General features: G+C 40.8%; 1 protein-coding gene across 1 annotated transcript in view; it reads right to left on the reverse strand.

The window, feature by feature from the left end:
• The window catches only part of PLCH2 (phospholipase C eta 2), a 400,220-nt gene extending 377,177 nt beyond the window's left edge, over positions 1-23,043 (reverse strand). Inside the window, exon 1 of the mRNA XM_018565131.1 lies at positions 22,879-23,043. Within this exon, the coding sequence (XP_018420633.1) occupies positions 22,879-22,909 (31 nt within the window). The 5' untranslated portion in view covers positions 22,910-23,043. The remainder of the gene's footprint in view (positions 1-22,878) is intronic.
• Between the last annotated feature and the right edge of the window lie 311 nt (positions 23,044-23,354).

Below are 23,354 nucleotides of genomic sequence, written 5' to 3' on the forward strand. Positions count from 1 at the left end.
TGGGGTCCTGGTGGTGCACCGTCCAGCTCACTTATATCACTGGCTTCACAAGCTGGGGGGACTCTGGCTAAGCGCTGGGAGGGGAGACGAGTATAGTCCTTACACATCTGCCCATCCAGCTTTTACAAACCTGGGATACTCTGGCCAGAAATGGGGTGGCAGGCAGAGCCCCACATGACACAAAGAGACACCACCTGAGGCAACAGCTTCAGGCTGCCTCATTATAGGAGCAGGACTGATCCCTCTCACTCTGCTTTCTCCAACTATCAGCAGATTCCATGTAAGCATGTTTGCATGCAGCACACCAGATTGGCTCCCCATGCTGCTCAACCCTCTCCCAGTCGGAGTGGAAGAGCATGATGCCTCCTAATACCTGAATTCAAATTCAGGTACTTGTAGCATTTATAAAATACCTTTAATGATTTTTTAATCAATACTTAGCTGCATAAAAAATCTAAAGGCTATTCATGCTGAAATCAAGATTTTGCCATGTTGTTTCTTCTTTTCCCATTACATTTTCTTTACTCTGTGAAAATAAGTTATATGTTTTCACTGGTATTTCTGTGCTTTTTGTTGCCTTTTTTTTATATAACCGTGAAATCCATTTTTATAGGATTTCACCCTCTTCACAAACAAGTCAGGAATCTGTGACCAGTTTCATTCTGTAATCCACGCCACCCTAGACCAGCCATAATCCTTTATTCTCGGGGGGGACTGGGGAGTTTGCTTAAGTTCAGCACTGAGCAATAGTATATAATGAGAAAGAACAAAGTTGCCTTCAGTGCCCCTAACACGTTATTTGTCCTTTAACACTAAAATAGCCCCCCTTCCCCATGCAACCTGTTTAGAGCACTGTGGCTTTAAGGACAGATGGTAAGATTTAAAGAGACCCTGTCACCAACTGAAAAAATGCAGGTACAAGCACAGCAAATTTAAATATTTAAATGCTTACTTGCAGTGTTATCCATAAGTTCATTTTTATTCATTTGCAATGTGCATTTAAACAAGCTGATCCCAACTGAAGGGGTGAGACATTTCCTATAGCCTAACTGCCCCTGTTCAGCATTGGGTTCTGTGCTTGTCTACCCTTTCCCCATCAAGGGCCCCTTAGTGACACAGATCATGCTATTTCTAGCACATCCATCATATCCAAAATGGCCACCAAAATCTCACGGGAATACCAAGTCTAAATTTGACACAGGCTTCCCCAAGATGGCACCCAGAGCTCATAGAACACATTAGTCCTCTGCTGGGTGCTAGCATCAAAGCAGTGGTCATGTGACTGCTCTGTTGATGCTTGAAAAGAAGAGAAAGTGACTTAGTGGTCACCTGACCGCTGTTCCCAAACAGCATACCCGACAAAGAGTTCACCAAGGAAAAGACCTTGGAAGCAAGCAGAGGGCCCAACACCAATCCCCTGCCTACATTGGTATATGTCAGTGAGGTGGCAGCTGTAGAAACTAACATTGATTAAAGACTCCCTCTATATCACTGCTGCAGTGACAATGTTTTGATTTTGTTCCACAATTTCAGTCCGGTTGAAAATACTAATGATGCATTTAGACTGGAGGTCCATGGCTTAAAGGGTTAGTCCAGCCAAAAGTTATATTTTACTAATGATGGGGTAGAGCCTGGCTCCTTATGTGTCTTGGAATATCCTACGGTGAGATCTCCCTACCGTTATTCCCAGCTGTTTTTGTCCACCTAGGAGCTTTGAATGTTCCCTTACACCATTGTGTTTTTCAACGCCTTCTGTTGCATTCCCCCAAAAATAAAGAAATAAAAAATACAGCAGGGAGGATAGGAACCCCTCGTAATTGCATAGCAGGGGCACAGATCCAGGAACTCAAGCACAGATACCTCGCCAATCCTGAGAGGTAAGAAATTATCAAGTGGTTAAACTCTTCATCATGTACCAAAAACTAAAATATCGACTAGGATAGACCCTTTAATAACCACCTACGGTCAATATCAGATTTCACTTACCACTACAATCGGCAACCTAAATTAAATTTAAACAGAAAAATACAGTATTTGTATCACATTACCAAAGGAGGATCTGTATTCGTCTTGGTCTTCAACAATTATCTCTTTCATAGATGACCTTTGCTATTTTCTATATTCTAGAGGAACCTGACAAATGGATCACATTACCTGACAGCCTGATTTCAACAAAGATTCAGATCATGTACCAGATAACTTGCTGAGTCAAGATGAACTTGTGAGCTGCCTTATCATTCACCAGAAGCCTTCTGTCATCCTTTTCTGTAATGAGAAGTGTAGGACTTGGCTTGTGCTCTGCTCTGTCACCATTGTTCAACTATATTCTTGTCTCGTATGTCTGAGTCCTATTCTCACTTGTTTCTACCACAAGCCACCCAGTTCATCAAAGGCACATTGTTATTACGGCTTGAAAAGAGAACTGTTCCTTCAAAAATATATTTTTAATATGTCAGCTGTCAAGCTAATGTTAGAAGGTCCTTCCTACAGGGAGCAGATTTATAAAAAGTGGAGGAGATGATGTCTGTATTGCTAGCAACAGCTGTCTTGTGAGGCAAGTTAGAAAATGAGAGGTGAAATCTACCTCTTTGTCATGGACAATAAAAAAAACCTTCTTTTGTTTTTTTGGTCATAAATCTGCCCTAGTTTGAATTACCATGCTGTCCCGATGGCAGAAAAACACAGTGGGGTTCCTCTGTCAAAGAGTAGCTATACCCAAGAATACCACATTTATATATTGCATCTTACCAGCCCTGGCTGCATTATGTTTTAGGCTTTTTACTTTTTATCCTGGCGATCTTACCAGTAACACAATTTCTATGCTAGGGTGACAACACTCCATTATTGTACTGCATCTATAGAGAGGCAGCATTGTGAATCTAGGTCAAGCTTTCTCAACCAGGGTACCATCTGGTGTCTTTAGGGGTGCCTCAAAATTTTTGCACAACATCATGCCTTTCCATGGTGCAGATAGACTTCTGATGTAAAGAGGACTGCTGATGTGAAGCGGGAACTTTAATGTAAAAGGGGGATATTCTACTATGAAAGGGGGCTCTGATGTAAAGGGGGGTGTCATGATCTGGATCAGGCTCGGAGTCCAGTAGCTGAAACAGCAGGCAAAGTCGTAGTCAAACAGGCCGGGTTTGGTACACAAGCAGACGGTAGTAGTATAGGAGCAGGCTGAACCGTAGTCCGAGATCAAGCCGAGGTCAGTAGCCAAAGGTATCAGGTATGAAGTGGAAGACGATGAGAGTAGTCGGTGAATCAGCAGCCAAAGGTCGGTACACAGGTAGCAGTATGAGCGGATTGTATCACAGGAGAAGCATGATATTGGCAGGAGCACAATAATCTGGCAAACAGATAGTGCAGAGGTATGGCTTAAATAGGAAGTTCAAGGGAGGGCAAGGAGTTCAGAGTTCAGCAGAAACTGGGTTTAACTGAGCATTACACAGGAGATCAGGCAAGGAGCTATCCAAGGTTCTAAAGTGGCTCAGCAGGGGGGGGCTCTAATGGGAAAGGGGGGCTCCTTATGTAAATGGAGGACTCTAATGTGAAATGGGGCTTCTGATGTGAAGAGAGCTTGTGATGTGAAGGGGGCTCTAAAAAGAAAGGATGGGCTTTGATACAAAGGGGATCCTAATGTGAGAGGGGGACTCTCATGTCAAAGGAGGGGGCTGTAAAGGGGGAATCCTGATGTGAAGGGGGGACCCCATTCTTTGTGTTTTTGCCTGAGACCCCCATTTAAAGTCCATACCAGACCCTTATCTGGGATATCACATCTGGATCACACCTTGTTTTTTTACATTTACATATTTCACATTTTAGATTGGGGTGGCAAAAAAGGCAAATGGTGGCAAAAGAATTGTCACTACTATTCCCTTTAGGCTTCCTGCAGCTGATTTTTTAACCTGGACTGAATTACCATGCAACCCAAACATACCGTGTACCCGCTCAATATAACCAAGTCTAATCTAATTCTTGCCCATGGCAGCCATATTCTGATGTCTAGTCTAGTACTGCACACGGAGAAAGGAAGGGAGAGTCTGACTGGTCACTATGGGCCTCAGATATATGAGGCCCATATTTAAGTAATCCTCTGTGCCTTAGATCCACAGCCCTTTTTAAATTCCATAATAGCAGCAACAAAACATAGATGTCACACATGGCTTAGACATGGCAGATTCTCACAAACACTGTTGTCAGACTTGACAAGACATTTTTAGAGGCAGCGTAACCACTAGATTAATTAGCGATGTAAAAGGTCCCCCCATATGGTATCTTTATTTGTGAAAACCAATGACACATTAAGAAAGCTGATTGTCTACACTGTATGACAGACTGAGGCACAGCCATTCACATCAGAACTGGCTCCAAAAGCAATGTGTCAGTGTCACAACAGATAATAGAGGCAATGTGGCATAAATGATTGAAGAACAACTTTGGGTATTTAGTCAAATCAATCAATGCGCAGCTAGTGATATCCAGAATCTGCTCCAAAGACATAAAATACATTCAGTTTGCATAAAACGTAATATTTATCTAATTCACCATTGCCAGACTCAAAAGCTTTTCACAGTACTTTTCAAATGATCCCTCAAAGTAGTTTCAAACTCTCCAACTTTTTTTCAATAATGAATCCAGATCAAACAAATATATATTGCCCAGCAAAGCATATCTTTACATTTTCCCTCCAGCACGTGTAGTCATCATGTTTCCAAACAGCTCCAACTCTCACAGCTCCACTTCCCTGAACTAGCTGTAGAGCACAAAATCACAAGGGATAGAGCAGCCACCAGCAGCTATCCATATACCAGCTTGGAGAACGGAGGAGGGAGGAAATGGAAGGAGGAGAGGGGAGCAGGGAACAGAGGACTGTCTTGCCCTGCTTGTTTTTGTTCCTGGAGATACAAACAGCTTACTAGCACACACAAGGGTGGCTTAGTAAGACCCTGCAAGGGAAAAGAGCCACCATAAAATAGGATATTAGGGTCAGTGTCCACAAAAAAGTGGACAAAAACAGTGGCTGCTATGGATTAGAGTCTTGCATAGAAATTGTATTGGACCTTCGGGAGGTCTTGCCCACAGTATTATAACTATCATTATAAAGAAAAACGGAATCCTGTGAAGGGCACCTCATAGCATACTTATGTTAAGGGTATTATTTGTGTGTTTTACATTTCACCATGTTACACATGCTTATTTTTTTAGGAGATATCTAATGTAAGTGAGAGTTAAAGGAGACCATATTGACATTCACAAATGGAGACACTGCTGTTGTACAGTGTAAATCTCACCACAGGGCATGAATTATTAACATGGACGTATTCCTAATGCACCTAATATTCTTGATGTATATTGAACAAGTGAAGCGTTCAGCGCTATAAACCACGCCAAAAAGAATAATACACAACTTGTATCTAATGCAATTGTTTTCTATTGGAGAGTGAGATACAGATAGCAGACATTATATCCTACTAGATGAGTACTAGGGTCAAAACCTTTTTTCAAATAGGGTTTGTAGATTACCTTTTGTATAGCTATAAATGTCATTGTGGTGATCTCTTTGTAGAAATAATCATACCAATGCACAATGAAGTTTTGAAAAAACATTTTCTTTATATGATTTGAAATGATATATGGACATATATATAGGGTTGCCACCTTTTCTTCCAGCGAAACCCAAACACTCAAGCGACGAGCAGACATTTTATGGAGGGAATGAGTGGCGGCTTATTCATATGTAAATAGCGCCTCACACTCATATGTAAATATCACAGTTGAGACTATTTTCAGTGGGGGGGCCAGTAGCCCCTATCTTAATTTTGGTTGCCCCTGTCTGCCCGACATCTTGTGTCCGGGTTTCAGCTGCCATGAAACCCGAACACAGCATTCAAAATGGACAGGTGGCAACCCTACATATATATGGCAGCCATATTTGCTTGTTGCATATGAATGCTCTGCTTGTGTCTTGCCTGTGCTGCACAAAGGGCCAGTGCTGATGGGTTTTTGTTCCCTTAGGAACTGCTTCTCTCCTCCTACAGGTCTATGGGAATAATAAAGCAACTCAAGCAGATCAACTGCAGGTCAGTTGCACCTGCAATGAATTGTGATGTCAGTGTTGGAGCACAGTGGCTTAGTAGTTAGCACTTCTGCCTTGTAGCCTGGGCAGGACACTATCTGCAAGGAGTTTGTATGTTCTCCTTGTGCTTGCAGTTTCCTTCCACACGTCAAAAGATATGCTGGACGGGTAATTGGCTCCTGTATAAATTGGCCCTGTATGTGTGTGCCATAAGGACTTTAGATTGTAAGCTCCATCGGGTCAGGAAGCGATGTGAATATGCAGTATGTAAAGTGTTTCTTATATTGTTGGCGCTATATAAATACCTGTAATGAATTAATAAAAGCATACTGCATTTTCCCATCAAAGCTGACCAACATAAGCCTAAAGCTCTTTATGCAGGTAATTTTACTCAGGGACAATTAGCAGGGTTGCTGACTATACAACTACTAGTTGAAAAATATAACAATGAAAATATGGAACACCAAGCAATAAGAATGTGAGCATGACATCAAAATTACTTTGAAGCCCTCATTTACATCTCTATGATGCAGGAGTATATGCAATGCCACACATGCTCCACCATTGCATGAAATCGCATGTTGCAATGTTAGGTGTGCCGTAATGCCATAATTTCCTAATGGCAGCCCAATGCACCTAACGATGTGGATTGCATCACAACACATTGTAACTTATTACCATGCCTTCTAGTGTGATGCCACTTTTAAAAAAGGTGCATGCATTTCTTTGAGTGCGATATAGCTACAGCAATCCATCCTGCATCACACCTGTGATGTCACATTGCACATGTGTGAATGGGGGCTGAGGATTTCAGATGTTTGACGTTCATGCAATTGGTGAATATTACTGCTCTATGTGAACTGCACACCTCCAAACTTTCTGAGATAAGACAAAGCGCTCATGTAATCATGCAGCACTATTGTCCGCTTTAGCACTGTGGAAAGAGAGTTACAACGCTGCTAGGATTTCAGCAGCGTTATTCCAGCATTGTCAGATGTCTTCTGGTAATGAAATAATTTGTTGAAAACTGACAGCAGGATCAATGGGTAAAAAGGGTATATTTCTTGAGTTGAGATTCATGCACTTATGGCCCAGATAGCAAGAAACTATGCTGCAAGTTTGAAAATGACTTGCTAAACTATTGCAGACTTGCCAAGCTTCACAATTTTGTTGCACAATTACAGCAAGTCTGCATTGCAAGTCTCCAGACCAGCGAGCTTGCAGAGCTCTTGCTAAGACCTGCAGGACTCTTGCTGTAGACTTGCCAAGCAAATTTGCTACAAATTCAAAAAGTGTCAACTAGAACTTGTGCTGTGAGTGTTCTGCAAGTCTACAACTTGCCAGGAATGTGTGCAGCAATATAACAAAATTACAATTTAACCCTGACACAAGTTTGTGGCAAGTTATCCTTGCTATCTGGGTGAGCTATGTGGCCATAATAAGGGAAAATTCTGGTTGGTTTCAGGTCCATCCCAGGGAACATATTCTTCTTTTCCCTTTCTATTCCTTTCCCTCTGTCCCTTGTTTCTCTTCCTATATTAATGGGCCCTATTTTGGGCATTCAAATACTTGTTTCTATTTTTTATATTTCCTGCTCTTTTGTGCCCCCCTTTTTCTTTTTTGCAGTGTGCTAAGTGCTCCTGTATAACTTTCTTGAAGGGCTGAAACCATGCATGTATAGTGCTTGAATAAGTGGGTCAGAAATTGGAGGGGTGGTATGATGAGTCCCTAAGCCCACTGCTCTGCTGAAGGAGACTTATCCTGAACATGAATGGGTTCCGATGCCACAGATACTGAATGTACTGCCATTTATACCCTATTGTGGGGGCACATCTGTTAAGTATACTATCTTTTCTTTGTTTCTAGACTTTGGTGTTATGTTTTGTGACTTGTTTTATTATACTTTGATCGCATAAATAAAAATTCAGTGGAGAAAAATAAGGTAAATTTACTTCTGGAATAGATTTCTACTTTAGGGACCCATTCAGAATGCGTTGATCTCAGTGTGATGGTTTGTTTAATGCTTTCTATATGTAGGACTGATCATCTCTATGGAAGCCGCCCTCACTGTACCCTACACAAAATATGTGGCAATCAAGATTTTTTAAAGATGCACCACACAAGTACCCTAGACTTAAACCATGCCTGAAATCTTTATGTAGTCACTAATGAATATTATTGAATCCCCCTTTCAATAAACCAGCTTGTACTCTTGGTTTAGTGACCTCCTAAATAGGTTTATTTAGCCATACATGCTAGATAATGACAGTGTCCATCCAAAAAGAGTTTCAAACATCTTGGAGGCATAATTTAGCCATGATACTCCATTTCAACTCCATGCAATCTGAAAGTAGACATTCCAGCCAAGTGACTTCAGCACAAACACAAAATGTAATATGACCTTAATATTTTTTCATCTCTCTGTCACACTCCTGTCTAAATCAAGGAGGGAGAAATCTATTTTTCCTTTTCATTTTTCGAATTATCACCTGTCTTACTACCACCCCCACCCACAGAAGCGAGTTGAAGTATGAATCATGCTTTCTTGGAATGTGGTTAGCTGTATTCTAAAGCTTTGTGGGGACCATCCAATCTATTGCTGGGATAAATAAGGACTTCTGTGTCATTGCCCTTCATTCAAAGCAATGGTGAAAGGTCTCTTGATATTCGTCACCTGTTGAAATGTCTTTGTTTTTACACTGAGGGATGTTTCTGACTTCTGTTTACTGAATACAGATTTACATGGATTGAACAAAGGTCTAAGCTGGGGGATACTGATGTTTTGTTTAAATGAAATACTTTTCTAGAATACACAGTGCCAATAGAGAGCCTTTAAAAAGAGCCAGTGCCCATGCAAGGTATGGCAACAGGTTCACTTTAAGCTGTACAATCTTTGGTTCCATTTGCTTTATTGTCACTCTGTTGAGTTGCCAGGTGCAAAAAAAGTCTCCCTGTTGTAGCTTTAAGTCACAACTTCATGACTTAGCATCAGTGCAATCATGTGGTTGGAAGGAGAGGGAGTCACATTCTACCCAATACTCAGAAGTACTGCAAACTTTTTTACTCTCCCATTGAGGAAACAGAGCGGTGGCGGAATGTCAGGAAGAGTATGTGCGTTTGGCAGGGCCACTATTCAAGTGAACCTCATGCATTCCCTACAGGGACACAGAACTGGTTTTCTTTAAGGCAGTGCCCTTTGTATACACATGCTAATAACCCTCAAAAGCAGAGAGGACCTCTGGGTAATGCAATGCTTTATGTAGCAAGCCAGTAAGTGAATGCTCCATCCATTGGATGTTTACGGCAATAATGCAAACATTTGCCCTTGGGCAATGCCAAAACAATCCATGGGTTGGTGTCAGCAAAGGCTTGTCATCTCATCACACCCAACTAGACAAAGGTGATTGTAAGTGCAGGTATGATCCAATCCCTCTTGGGAACCACTGTCTTTCAGCCCTACCCAAGCCCAAAGAAGTAATTTTGTAAAGTGCTTACCTTGGTTGATCACAGAACAAAGTTAACATCACCCAACACAATATTTTTGTCCTTTGACATTTGCTTTTTGTTTTGCAATCAAGCACATATGGCTTGATTTCAAGAGTAAGCACTTATAATTACAAAGCCTCTATAAAGGCTGGGAAGTTGTGTGTGTTTGTGTGTGTTGGGTGGGTAGGGCTGGTATTTACAAATAGAGATAAAAGTGTACTTAGCCTTTAAGAAGCTCTATAAATGTGTACACTTGGCTTAACTAAGCGTGCAGGTTTATATCAATGGAAAGAGGGAGGTACTTAAAGACAGTTTTGCCACCAGCCTATCTGCAAGAGATCAGAAGGGATCAGACAAGAGTTGGTTGACTAGGAGACACTTAGTGTAGTTTATGTCTATAGCTAGCTGCCTATTGATAAGTACTGATATACCTTTAGGTGATGCCTGGGATCAACACTTCCTGCAAAATCTCTTCATTTTTTTGGTAACATAAATCCATTCGGCACTACAAAAATTGCCTCTTAGGGCCAATAAAATACAGACAAGATATTTTACACCCAAACGATGTATGCTGATGATACAAGTACCTGACTCATTATACCACTGCTGAAAATGGGAATATATCTTACCGCGATTATATTGCTTTTCTATGCCAAATTCTAAACAGTTTGTAAAGGTTTGTCACTGTGTCTGTATTCTATACTATAAATACCTGTAATATATCTGCCGGGATTAAAGAGGATTTATCTATGCAATAGAAACTGCTCTCACAAAAGAAAGCAATTTGTTCCAATTGAGAATGTATGTAGTGCTTTTAGCAAGGTTTGGTTTGCACAAACTTAAAGGGTAACTATAGTACTTTTAATATATATGCAAATAATCTAATCATTGAGTTTTAAAGCGACTCTGTATCTAAAATAATGATTGAAAATAAATTAGTCCATGCAAAGGAAACATGAACCAGTCAACTCTTCTGCTGTCAATGCTGCCAATCTCAGCAGCAATAAAGAAAAACCTGGCAATTCCCTGGCAACATCACCTATGCATTGTATTTTTAACCTCCGTCACTAAGGGCTTATTCACATGGACTCAGAGGGCCTTCCACCATCCTGATCAGCATATTTCTGTGGTGGGTATGGCCAGGTGTTTACGGTCAGCTGAAGCCGCTCAGCCTGTAAAAATCAATGACAGGCTGACAAGCTCCACAGCTGTCTGCAAGTAATCACACAAGGAGCGACTACCTGTGGTTAGGGACAGATGAGTGGCCCTGGATGCACACAGTCTGTGTGCAGAGCCACTCATCTGTAAATAACGGCAGGTAATCTCTTCTTGAGCAATTACATGTGAACAGCCGTGGACAGTGTCAGCTTGTCATTGATTTGTGCAGGCTTCCTGTCTATACCTGACAGGAAACACCTGGCTGTACCTACTGCAAAAAAATATGCTGATCTAAGTGGAGGGCAGCTCTCTGCACCCAGCAGGTGCAGGTCTCACTGCATGCAACAGTCTCCCTGAAAGAATAATTAAGCTTCTCTTAGCAGTTGCCGAGAAAGTTGTTTATCATCATTCACATTTGCAAATCTGCATATGAAACACATGCCTCCTATACTACATACTTGCTTGTGATTTTTGACCAGCTTGCAGCCAGTACAAAGAAAAAGTAATGGTGAAAAGAAAAAAAAATCTATAATGTATATATTTTTAAACGCCCACATAACTGGGAATGGCAGGGGATGTCCATCACTTAAATACATTCACTGGAATTCAGCTTAGCTGTTAAGTAAGCTGTCGGCTACAGCACCCAGCATCCCTAACGACCATTGATGCTGATAGTAGGTGGAGGCTGATTAATCATCAGGCTCTGCACACTGTCAGCATAACTGACAGCGGGCATCACCAGTTGTTAAAGAAGGTGTTGACTTTAACAGACAGCATCCTTGATGACCAATGATGCTGACAGTGTGCGGAGCTTGATGGGGAATTCAGAGAACTGAGTTCCCCATCAGGTCCGCTCTGCTGCTGATTGACAGCTGGCTGTGGGCAGATACAATAGCCAATTGCATGCTGGCTTCGGCACATACCTACTACCTGCTGCCAATCAATAGCAGAGCAGAATTGATGGGGAATTCAGTTTTCAGAATTCCCCATCAGCCTCTACCCACTCAAAGCAAATGTAAGCAAGGCGGAATTCTGGCTAGCATCATTACCAAAATTCAGCCATATGTGGGTAATGATATCAGCCAGCGCCTCCAGCCGTTTTGTTTACATTGAGCTGCCAGCAGGGGAATCTCCGGGTGACACCTAAATTGGGCTGGGATTGCATAAGTAGTTGCTAGGACTCCGGCGACCCAGTGTCCTTGCAACCAATGAATGGCAAGCTGTCAGATTTATGACAGCTTCCCACTACACACATGTCCCACTCTGAGTATATCCCACTCTCTGTACTCCAGGTCACAGCTGATCTTAATTACCACCAGTTTTCCAATCTGTAAACTGTCAGTAATTATTTTTGAATCTGTCACAGCCATGGCAAGAGATTCTTAAATTGGCGATATTAAGAACTACTTGATTCTGTCGCAAGTGTTGGTAAAGCAACCAAAACTGGTGAGAGGGCTTTTTTGAACTTTCAACATTTTGAAAAGGTCCATACTGCCAATTAAGGCTTTATTGAATTCCCCCCATTGTGCTGAAAGGTGTCACTCTTCCTCATCTCAGAAATTTGGGAGGTATGTCATTGGATCACATTACCAATCAGGGACTCTGCAGTCATTCATACTCAAAAGCTGCATCTTTTTGACATAACCATATGACCACCCTGTTTAGTGTCCACCAGTCCCATTGCAGGTTAAGCTCCATTCCTTTGGAACTCATGACCATCGTATAACATTATATTGCATCATTCATTTGTAAGCACATCCCCGATTTCAGTTGACACTTCTTAGGGATAATCTTTGAGATAAAATGTGGCACGTTAGAAAAACCTGGAAAATGCTATGCTTTCCAAAGTCACAATAGAAAAGTCACTTTGGATCTGTGCATCAGTTTTTCTATTTTCAGTGCACATTATCAGTGCTGAGATAAGACATGACAGTGTAGTCATAGCAACATGTAATTAATGCCCAAACTTGTATTTGTAAGGTGACATGACTGTGATACCAGCATTAAGGAAACAGGAAGATACTAAGCACTGTGTAACTGAGACACAGAATGTGTCATATCTGCAAAACAGCCATGCGTGATGTGATGTTTTTACTACGTGTGAGATGTTCCACATACATATTTAATAAAATGGCTTGGCACTTTATGTGGAGGTTCCTAATTGGGATGGCACAGTACCAATACAGTTTAACAAAAGGGATTATTTTGTGGAAACAAATGTATCCAGAAATCTACAAATCCATGCCCCCAAATCACCCTATGTTAGCAATGTCACAGGAAATCCAAAATTGCTGGTTAAAATTATCAGTGAACAGACTCTGGAATGGTAGAAAAGCCTAGGAGTTGTTGTAGATGATCATGGTGGGGAGGACAGGTAATAGGGAAAAAAGAGAGGTGAAGAGAACAGAGAGACCAGAGGAGAGCTGGAAGAAACAGGAAAGAAGAACAAGATGGAAGGACAACAGAAAAATAGTAAAGAGAGGAACGGGCACCAAGAGAAGTGAAGGAAGGGTTAGGTCAACAAGGCTAACTAAAGAGAAAAGGTATGGGAGAAAGAAGAAAAGAGTTGTAACATGGCAAGAAAGTGGAAGAGATGTGGAACCACAGCAGAAAATGGAGCATAAGCTCTCCTGACAGAGAAAGCCTGGTTAGACAGGAATGGCTTGAGTTGAAAAGTAGAGGATGTGAGGGTTAGAGCAGAGGTATGACAGCATGAAATATTAGAAAGCAGCTTAGGAAATAATGAATAGGAGAATGTCCTAAAGATGGAAATGAAGGACAGCAGAATCTAAAGGAAGAGATGAAGCAACAAACCTTATCTGATGTATGTGTTAGATAGTCTGGTTGTCTGCTAGAGAGTTGCCATGTAGAGTTCTGTTTGGTGAATGGATGGATCTAATGATGGTTTTCACTCATGATGATGGTTCATATTTAGTAATTTAATGTAAAAGTAAGTTCTAATAGATTCTCTCTAGCAAAGACCATAGAAGCCTTCATCAGTTCCCCGATTCTAGTACAAGCAAAAAAAAACTGGACAGTAAATGCTGGTTGGGTTATACAAATAAAAAACTCAAACATTTAAGCATACAAGTTTTAACTATTAACATTAAGAACACAATATTCCTGCATATTGTCTTTATTGAACATCGTATGCATTGCTTAAAATACTATCTGTGCTAACATATGTGTTGGGGAAATAATATAATGCCATCTAACATCCCATATGTTCAGAACATGTGATGTCAGTGGAAAAGGCTATGTACCGCCATATGGACCTTTGTTGATGAAGAATTAATCACTTTCTATTTTACTTAGTAAATTTAGAATGTATTATGTAAAAAAAAATTACTTTCAACAATACAGGTTTCCTGTGGTAACATCAAAGGATAAACAGATCTTTGAAATTAATTACCTAGCCTTTAATCAGTGTTCATTATACATTCATCATGGGGAGAGTTATCTCCAGGGTTATAATTTGTGAATGAGTCCTATACCTGGGCTAATAACACCATCCATTAGATTGTCACCTTAAACTCTCAGTCTGTTTCACAAAGTGAATGTCACACAGAAAAGAAAAGCATTGTCCTGTTTTGTTTAAGCAGTAACTTCACTGTAGATGTTGGGAGGTCCACATCTGAGTGAAATTTTGAACCTACCATCCTACAATGAAATAATCAAACCCAAGGGGAGGAGCTTCTACAAAAAACTATGATCAATCAGGTGTTTCCAGGACAAAAATATATCTAACTATAGCCCTGACCGGTGGGGCTTTAAAAAAAAAACATTTCAATCGCTAGACTATTAGATAAGGGACATGCTTTTAAATGGACCTTGCATGGACTAGTGACTTTTTTGGTATCACATGTCAATAACCACATTACAAATACAAGAGTGCAAGAGCTATCGAAAAAAGCAAGAACATCTATGGTTGTGCCGGTATCCTTTGGCCATGACTACTGTTCAGTACTGAGACCATAGAAAAATGAGGACCCGAAATGACTGAATCACACAAATCTATTTGTCTGAAGGGGGGAATCAATCAGTCATGAACAGTCTCTCTCCATCCTGCTGTGTCCTGTATGATTGTCATTTTCCTTTTATAGAACATCTCTGAGATTTTTGGGTTTAAATCACAGCAAGGTTTAGTGACATTACATTTTAAATTCTGGTTTATTAGAACAGAAGGTGGGGAGGGGGGGCATCTGTACAGCAAATACAACAAATGAGACACTCAGAGTAATCTGAATCTTGTTTCAGGGCCAGTGTCTGTGTAAAATTAACCCCCAACCACGTTATACTCACTTGTCCAGGTATTTTGAGGACATGAGAAAAGAGTAGCGGAGGTGAGTATAAAGTGGTCGGGGGTGGGCTTTATACCCATTCAGTCACTTTAACCTGAATGAGCAAGGTGATGTGTCTCTCTTTATAGCAAAAAACTGTTCTATGCCAATTTAGATTCAACTTATTTTTCCTTCCCTCCCTAAACCCTACATTCTTGCTGCGATATGAATCGATAAGAGAAGTTCTGTATAAGGAAAATGGCAATCAAACAGAACACAGCAGAATGGAGACTGAGTGTTCATGACTGATTGATTCCCACCTTAGGACAAATAGATTTGTGTGATTCTTGCATTTCTGGCCTCTTACTTTTCTATGGCTTCAGTACTAAACAGTAATCCTGGCCTAAGGATACCAACACTAGAACAAGTAGAGGTGAGGCACTGGATTCATATATTCAGAAGATCAGTCAGACCGTGATAAAGCACTATGGCTTGGCAAAGGCCGCTCTTAACAAAAACAGAATGTCCCACATGAAAGGGAATCCAGGGTTGGAGATATATACGTATATACAGTCCAATGAGAGTGCCAAACAAGACAGAATGAGAGTCCAAAACCATTTAATAACAGAATGGGAATAAGGATAACAACACCACAGCTCTTGGAATCTTGAATTTGTAATGTGGTCATTGAAAAGTAATGCCAAAAATGTCACTAGCTGATACTAGGTCCACCTTAAGCATGTCCTTGGTCCAGTAGTCCAGAGATTGAAAGGTCTTTTCAGAGGCCCACCACTCAGGGCTGTAATTAGATGTGGGAACACCTGATTGATGACTGCCTTTTGTACAAGCTCCTCCCCTAGTGTCATGTGATTATCTGTGCGAATACAAATGCTAGAATGAACTGTTGGAGTCAGCATGGAGTCTTCTTAATATGCAGGGATACTTTCCAACTGTACAAGCTGCCAAATGCCAGAGATTTCTCTTTGTTACCAGCAGCCTAATTGCAGCATAGGTGGGAAAAGGAAGTTAGGGGAACCTGTTGCTTTGCCTTGCATAAGTTATTGTAATGAGAGCCTTAAAACTGTAATAAATCATAAAAGGTGAGGGGAAAATGGAGAGGAAAAGCAGTAGCAGGGAGCAGACAAATATTAGGTCCTAAGGAAGGTAAAAAGAAGAATGGTGTAGAGCAGAGGAATAGTGGAGAGATGTCTTAAAATGCACAATATAGGCCCAACCTTCATTTGAGAGGCAGCCCATGTATTGTTGTGAAAAGACATGGCAAGGAACCTAATGAAGGTATAATAGAACATTTCATAACCTGCATAAAACTCACTGATAAGTTGTTCCATTATTAGTAGGTTCTTTTTCAAAGTTTTCCACAGACATTGTGTGACTATTAGCTAGAAGATCTTTCCCACAATAACAACATATTTGCTGATACACATCACCTGTCACATATTTATTCATTTCTATAGTAGCAAGAGCAATGTCAACTGGCTCTCATTTGAAAGTTTCCAATGCAGACAACGGAACTGCTTCTTCATAGTTAGTGCCACCCACAACCTTTCCTGCCCCGGGAGGCCTGACTGTCATGCACAATTTGCACAATATGGGAATGTTGATTGCTGATGGCAATCCTGAGATAGGTACTCATATTTACAAATTTACCTCCAGCATTGAAAAGGTTCTCAGTCAAAACTTTCACTGTGAGCCATTCCATAGACACAGCATGCATGCTGTGATTGCATTCAGCCTATGAACTGCACACAACATTATAAATACGCTACTTGGAAAGCTAAAGATTTCAATGCCCTGTCATACACAACCAAATTTAAGTTGACTTTTAAATAATCTGATTTCCAATGAATGCATATTTATACTGCTGTATGCATTTTAATGCCCCTTTTAAATAACCATTTGTGATACCCATTTCCATAGAGTTCTTCATCACTGCCTTATATCAACAAGATCTAGCGCTGTCATGGTGCTACAGTGACGGATCTCTGCAGTAGACTGATCACCATACTATTATTAATCATGAACACTTATAACAACGGATAAAATAAAAGAACGTTAAGAAAAATAAATGGGTGTATGTATATCGGGACTATATTCAAAGCAAATGCATGATTATTAAATGCACAAATATAATCGTGAATTAAATATAGACAGGATATTATGAGATTACCCACTGTGGTCAACAGAAGGTGTACCTGCAGGGTTTGTAGAAGCTAAAAGAAAGCATTGTACTGTAATAAACATCTACTGCATATTCCAGTGCTCTGCTGCATGAGATGTTAGATGATTCTCCATTGTGCATGCTGCTTATTACTGCAGTCTTACAATAATGAGAAAATTAACTAATTTTAAGTTTTCCAAACATATCATATATGCTCTCATCTGTGTTTTAGGGTGTAGGAGTGCATGAGGTTTAGAGAAGTCTTACACATGCCAATGCATTTTGAGGGTCTCACAATGCCCCCTTCCTCAAAACTATTATAACTTCTACTCTGCCGGGTCATGATATGCACTCCTAAAATAGTCATATGTCTGACCTACCTCCTCTTCATAGTCCCATAGATCTAAGACCTCTATGCAAATACGCTTGTCCCACCCTTAGCTCATCATATCTGATCGCTCTTTCATCCCTCTTCTCCATTCAGTGACCCCCGCTTTCCTACTTCCTACATCCAGGTTACTATACCTCCGATCCTCTCCCGGACTGTCCCCTACCCTCTCCCCCCCAACTTGATTCTCCTTTGTTTTGAAATGCGTGTCACGTGTTGTATTATATTTACAAACATGGCCTCCATCTGAAGTAGTTATCTGCTTAATATTATATGTATTATTTGTATAGTGTTTGAAGCTAGTCCAATTTTGTATACTTGCTTTCGAGTGCTATTTCGAGACTATGTTTGTACTACTTGTACTACTTGAATACCTTAATAAAAACTACATGCTGGAAAAAAAAAAAACTTCTACGCTTTCAGCCCTAGGAGCACATTTCTAAAAAAAGTGGAAAAAGTTGGTTTACAAAACATCAGCAAAGGAAGTAAATATGATATTCATTTAGTGCTGAATGTCTGCCTAAAATGGCCAAAACTGATGGGTACAGAGTAAATGTGTATAAAAATAATGCATCTTATGTTGTAATGCTTTGGGTGCTGTGTTTTGAACATCACCTTTGCTCTTTGTATTGCAATACCAAATAAACCTGAAAGTTACAGAGTAACATAGGCTGAAAAGACACACAAGTCTATTGAGTTCAACCCATAAAAAAAAAGATTTTAGCTTTCATCAGGCAAAGGCGGCCTACTAAATGACAGATAAATCCTAATTGTTTACTCTGGATTACTGCATCTAACTAAGCTGAACTCAAAATAAATGTCAAACCATCTAGTTCAGTTGTAAAAATGAATATATAACTGAACACAGCTAATTTAGGTAATTAAGTATGTCTTAGCATAAAGCAGGGCTGGGAGAGGGAGGGCGCCACTGGGGATCAGAAGGTTCTATAGCAGGTGTAGCCAGACTTTGGTCCTCCAGATGTGATGAAACTGCAAATCCCATCTTGCATATGCCACTGGGAGTCATGCCCGTGGCTATTAGAGTCTTGCAATGCCTTATGCCTACCTCTGCTCTATAGCATTGCATAGTGCTGTCGATATAACTAGGGCTATGCTGTGCTGTCTGACAGGAGTGTATAGATCACAAGGCCGATTGCACACATATACAAATATTTTATCAGGTAAAACAATTCCTTATGCTTTATATTTGCGTGGATTTCAGATTTAAATAAGTAGATGCAGTCACACAGTTTCCCAGACTTTTACAGAATGATAGAACTGTTGTTTTATTACATTACAGGTTTGTCTACTGATAACATCATAGCTAATATGAAATGCACGACAACCTCTTGTGTTCCCTGATGCCAAAGAAAGTACCAGTCTTTCTGCTAAACCTGAAGAGTGCTGCTTGTGTTTGCCAAGCTGCGAGGAAGTGATGTTTGTGAAGTTGCTCTCTCTCTCTATGCTTTCCCTAACCCCTTTGCTGGATTTATTGCAAAGAACTGTCTCGCCTCTTGGGCAAAGCTGGCGCTTTTGTTTGACTCTGCTGTTCTTCCTGCACCTGCCGTCGCTTGGCTAATTACCTGTCTGAGCTAGCGGCTGGGGATGCTGATCCTGTGCTGCCAACTAATAGCTTTGTGCTATCACACCCTATGTAGGTCTAATACCTCACTGAAAAAGAGACTTTTACAGAGGTGTTAACTGTTATACACTGTATAATAGACATGTGCACTGCCAAAAAATGTGTTTAGTTTCGTTTCGTTTTAAATTCGGATTTGTGTTATTTCGTTTTTCAGGATTCGGGTGTGAAAGTCAATTCGGATTCGGAATTCGGATTCGGACGAAATTCGGTAGCGTTAGTACGAACGTTCGTTTCGTTTTCTGTTCTTATTCGTTTCGTTAGTTTGTTTGCAGCAAAAGTGACATTTGAGGGGGAAAAAATATTTTTCTCCTTCTCTAATGTCACTTTGCTCCAACGAACTAACGAAACGAATGGAAGACCACAGTGTAAGGGAACAGGTTTCCTATACCTCTCAACTGGCATTTGCCCTTAAGAACTCTTTGCTAGCAGGTATTTGTCTGCTTCCACAGACATAAGGTCATACCCGATCCAACCAGAAATAGCCACATCAAGTTACTGTCATCTTGCTCCTAAAGGCTGCCTACTCATTTAATTAGTTTTAGCTCAGCACTTTATCAAAGTTGTTTTTACCACCTGTCTAACAGAATATATGGAGCAGCAACTACAAATGTGAGTTTCAGTGGACATAACCAACATTTGCATTAATACAAATAATTTTTCACAAAAAAGCACACTAGTTTACACTTAATGTTGCAAAATTGTTATTTACCCACAAGTATAGCAAGTAAGGAAGCTAGTCCACTAGGGTCCCTGTATCTACTAGGGAGTAATATGATAGTGGGTGCAGTCATTACATTATAAGAGCTACAGTGACACATGCTGGCTGAAGAGAGGTACTACAGTCCATCTATGTCTGCAGGTTTGTTCCTGAATACACGCATCTAACACTATGAAACCTCTGGAGCATGTGCAAGTGTCAAGCCTGAAATTTAAAGCCACCTTACTTTAAAAGAGCATTAATGTATTGTATGCAGAGTCCCAATTCTAGCTCATCATCTAGGCAATACATTTGTGCTCCTTTCACTTTATAACAACAACAATATCCTCTCCAGACAAGGCCAGCCTTTGAATTATGTACAGCTTTAAAATATAACTGTATATTAAAAGCCATAGAAAAACCTTTTTATTCAGACTCTGGTCTCTGATGTGAATCATTACCACCCCTGGGCAATAACCTTGGACTTAAAAGGTGCATCTGTGCCTGAAGCAGCAAATTACAATAATATATTCTGTAGCTTATCCTTGATCTTCTTCCCAAACAAGTGTGTGAAACAGATGTTTGTGTCGATTGAACGTAAGAATGTCAATGATACCTGTGCAATCCCATTGTGTTCATCACATAGAGCATTGCCAAGGGCAACAAAAATGCACAAAGCGCAGTAACACAGAGCAGGTGATCAGAATCTGCCTTTCGCTAATCTTACTACAGCAGGTTGATATGAGGTTGATATGAGTGATCGAATTTTGCAAAGCATCTTTGTTCTTTCAATCAGCATATAATGCATGTGCAGTTTTCACAAGTAATATGGTCTAATCATTGCTTGCATTTACTAGTAGTATTTAAGTCAATTAGCTCTCAGTCATGAGATCTAATCCAGTAGTTTTTGCATAGATTAGGCGACAATCTGATGGTTATGATGACATGCAGATGCCCTCTATTCAACGGCCATTGGAGAGGTGAAAGATTCTCCCCTGCCCTCTCCATTACCATAAACATGCCAGGTCTACAGAGCCACCCTTGCATGCTTATAATGCTACCTGCACTCAGAGGCTTTTCTGCCCTGAAGGCAGTTGGAATGTCCAACTGCCCCCTTAACTCTTTGGTCAATTAGCTCTTAGTCATGGGATCTGATCAAGCAGTTTTTGCATGGATTGTGTAAAGATGTAATGTTTTTGGTGGCATGCATACGCCCTCCAGTCAACAGCCATTGGACAGGTGATAGATTCTCCCCCTGCCCTCCTCATTACCATAAACCTGCCAGGTCTACAGAGCCACCCTTGCATGTTCATAATGCTCTCTGCACTCTGAGGACTTTCTGTCCTGAAGGCAGTGGCAGTTGGATTGTCCAACTGCCCCCTTAACAACCTGATGTTAATGGTGGCATGCAGATGCTCTACAGTCAATGGTCATTGGAGAGGTGAAAGATTCTCCCCCTGCCCTCCTCATTACCATAAACCTGCCAGGTCTACAGAACCACCCTTGTACATTTATAATACTCTCTGCACTTAGAGCATTTTATGCCCTGAAGGCAGTTGGATTGTCCAACAGCCCTCTAAACTCTTTGGGCAGCCCACCTGTCTTTGAGCAATGGCAAGTGCAGCAACAAAATTATTTAACCCTGTAAACAGAAATCATCCATCATGCTGGAAAATGCCTATTAAAAATATTAGAATAAAGTGAATGGGCACTCAAGTCCGAATGTCTGGCTGCTAACAGGTGCATACAGATTGCTAGGTAAATTAGTTACCCAATTTTTGTTGTAGGGATGGCTTGGGAATTTCCAAATTAAGGCATTTGACATAAAAAAAACAGTATAATACCAGTAATAAATCACAATGCAAAACCAGATGCAAAAAAAAAAAAAGGGGAAAGATTTACATATTTGTGAGTGGCAGCCAAGACTATACTCCTGTTAAAATCCCCCTTCCTGCTTGCCACTCATAAACATTAACTCTCCTGCGCTGTCTGTAACCATCTCCGTCTTGGAGAACTTGTATGAATACCGCTGCTTGCTGTACCCACGAGGGAACAATTTTGTGTGCTGCTACTGCTGCATACCCAAGCAAAGGCATTTTAACTCGTTAGTTGCTATAGATGCCTGCAGTGCAGGGGAGGCATTAAATGCAGTCATTAAAAGCCACCGGTTGGATGCTGGCACCATTTACCCATAGATCCACAGAGCTTAACTGTGTCACAAGCAATCAGCCTCCCCGCTGTGTCAGGCTGGGGACTAGAGACTTAGCACCGTGTCCTCCGATTGACACTGACAAAGAGTGAGCATCAAGCTAGGGATGGATGCTCAGGCATTTCCTGGACCCGTCTGTATCACGTTGCCGTAGTTACATACTAAAATGCTCTCCTATTTGTTTTCATTGAGAAAGCAGGTCAATTTTATTTTAAACAATAGATAATAAAGTATAAAAGACACCGGTCAATAAAGTTAACTTAATAGGATCGAGTCAACCGGTCTATAGAACAACGATATGAATGGAAAAAGTCTACCTCTTAGGTGGTCCCTTTGTATAGCAAGGGTCTTACTTCTAGCACAATCATTTTCAGAAATCTAAAGCACCAAAGATTCCCAACCAGCACAAGAAATGAGCCCAAAAGACTAAAACTAACCAGACCAATGAAGATATGATGACAATGAAGTCCTTCCAAAGAAAGGAAAAGCTTCTTGTGTGACTTTTTACCCCCCAAGTTATTGTCATAACTAAGAAAAAAGTCCCCAAATCAGCTTACTTTGTGACTTTGACAGCTAACAAGGCAAAAATATGACAATGATATCCCTGCTGAAGCAAGAGGTTGGTGCCATACAGGAAGAGGTAGCTGGATTTGGCTGCAGGTAAGAGAGCAGACAAGACAGGTAGTAGAGAGACATTATTGAAGGACCAGAGGTTGAAAAAAAAAAAACAGTGAAAGTCATTGAAATAAAGACTACCTACTGTGCTTCTGTGGAAGGATGCCTAAATCCATTGTCTGGTGTAGAGGGGAAGGCTGCTGAACAGCTTGGTGTTAGGATGCAAATGCTCCCATCATTGTGTTTCGCTTTGCGCTGCCTCTCGCTCTGCTTTTCTCAGCAAGTGGAGCATCTCGTGTGCAAGTGTGTCTGTTTCTATGGGAAGCTAGTTTGAAATGTATCCCATTGAATCAGTCAGCCACTAAGGATTCGTCACTACTTTGCCCTGTCTCCTGTCAGCTAGCACTCCTGTGCCACAAAGCACTGGGAGGAGGACTGCTCAACATTTGTCTTTAGATAGAAAGGTTGAAAGCCTCCATTCTTTGATTATTAACATGGGCACTTTGCAGCCAGGTGGGCAAAGTACCTAAAGAAAAATAGATTTTGGCATGACAACCTCTCAAGCTTCTAGTCTCAACATGACCCTTGCTTTAGGTTGACATGACAAACATCTCTATGCAT

The sequence above is a fragment of the Nanorana parkeri genome, unplaced genomic scaffold (genome assembly GCF_000935625.1).
Source record: "Nanorana parkeri isolate BGI_ZX_2015 unplaced genomic scaffold, ASM93562v1 scaffold815, whole genome shotgun sequence".
Classification (NCBI taxonomy): domain Eukaryota; kingdom Metazoa; phylum Chordata; class Amphibia; order Anura; family Dicroglossidae; genus Nanorana; species Nanorana parkeri.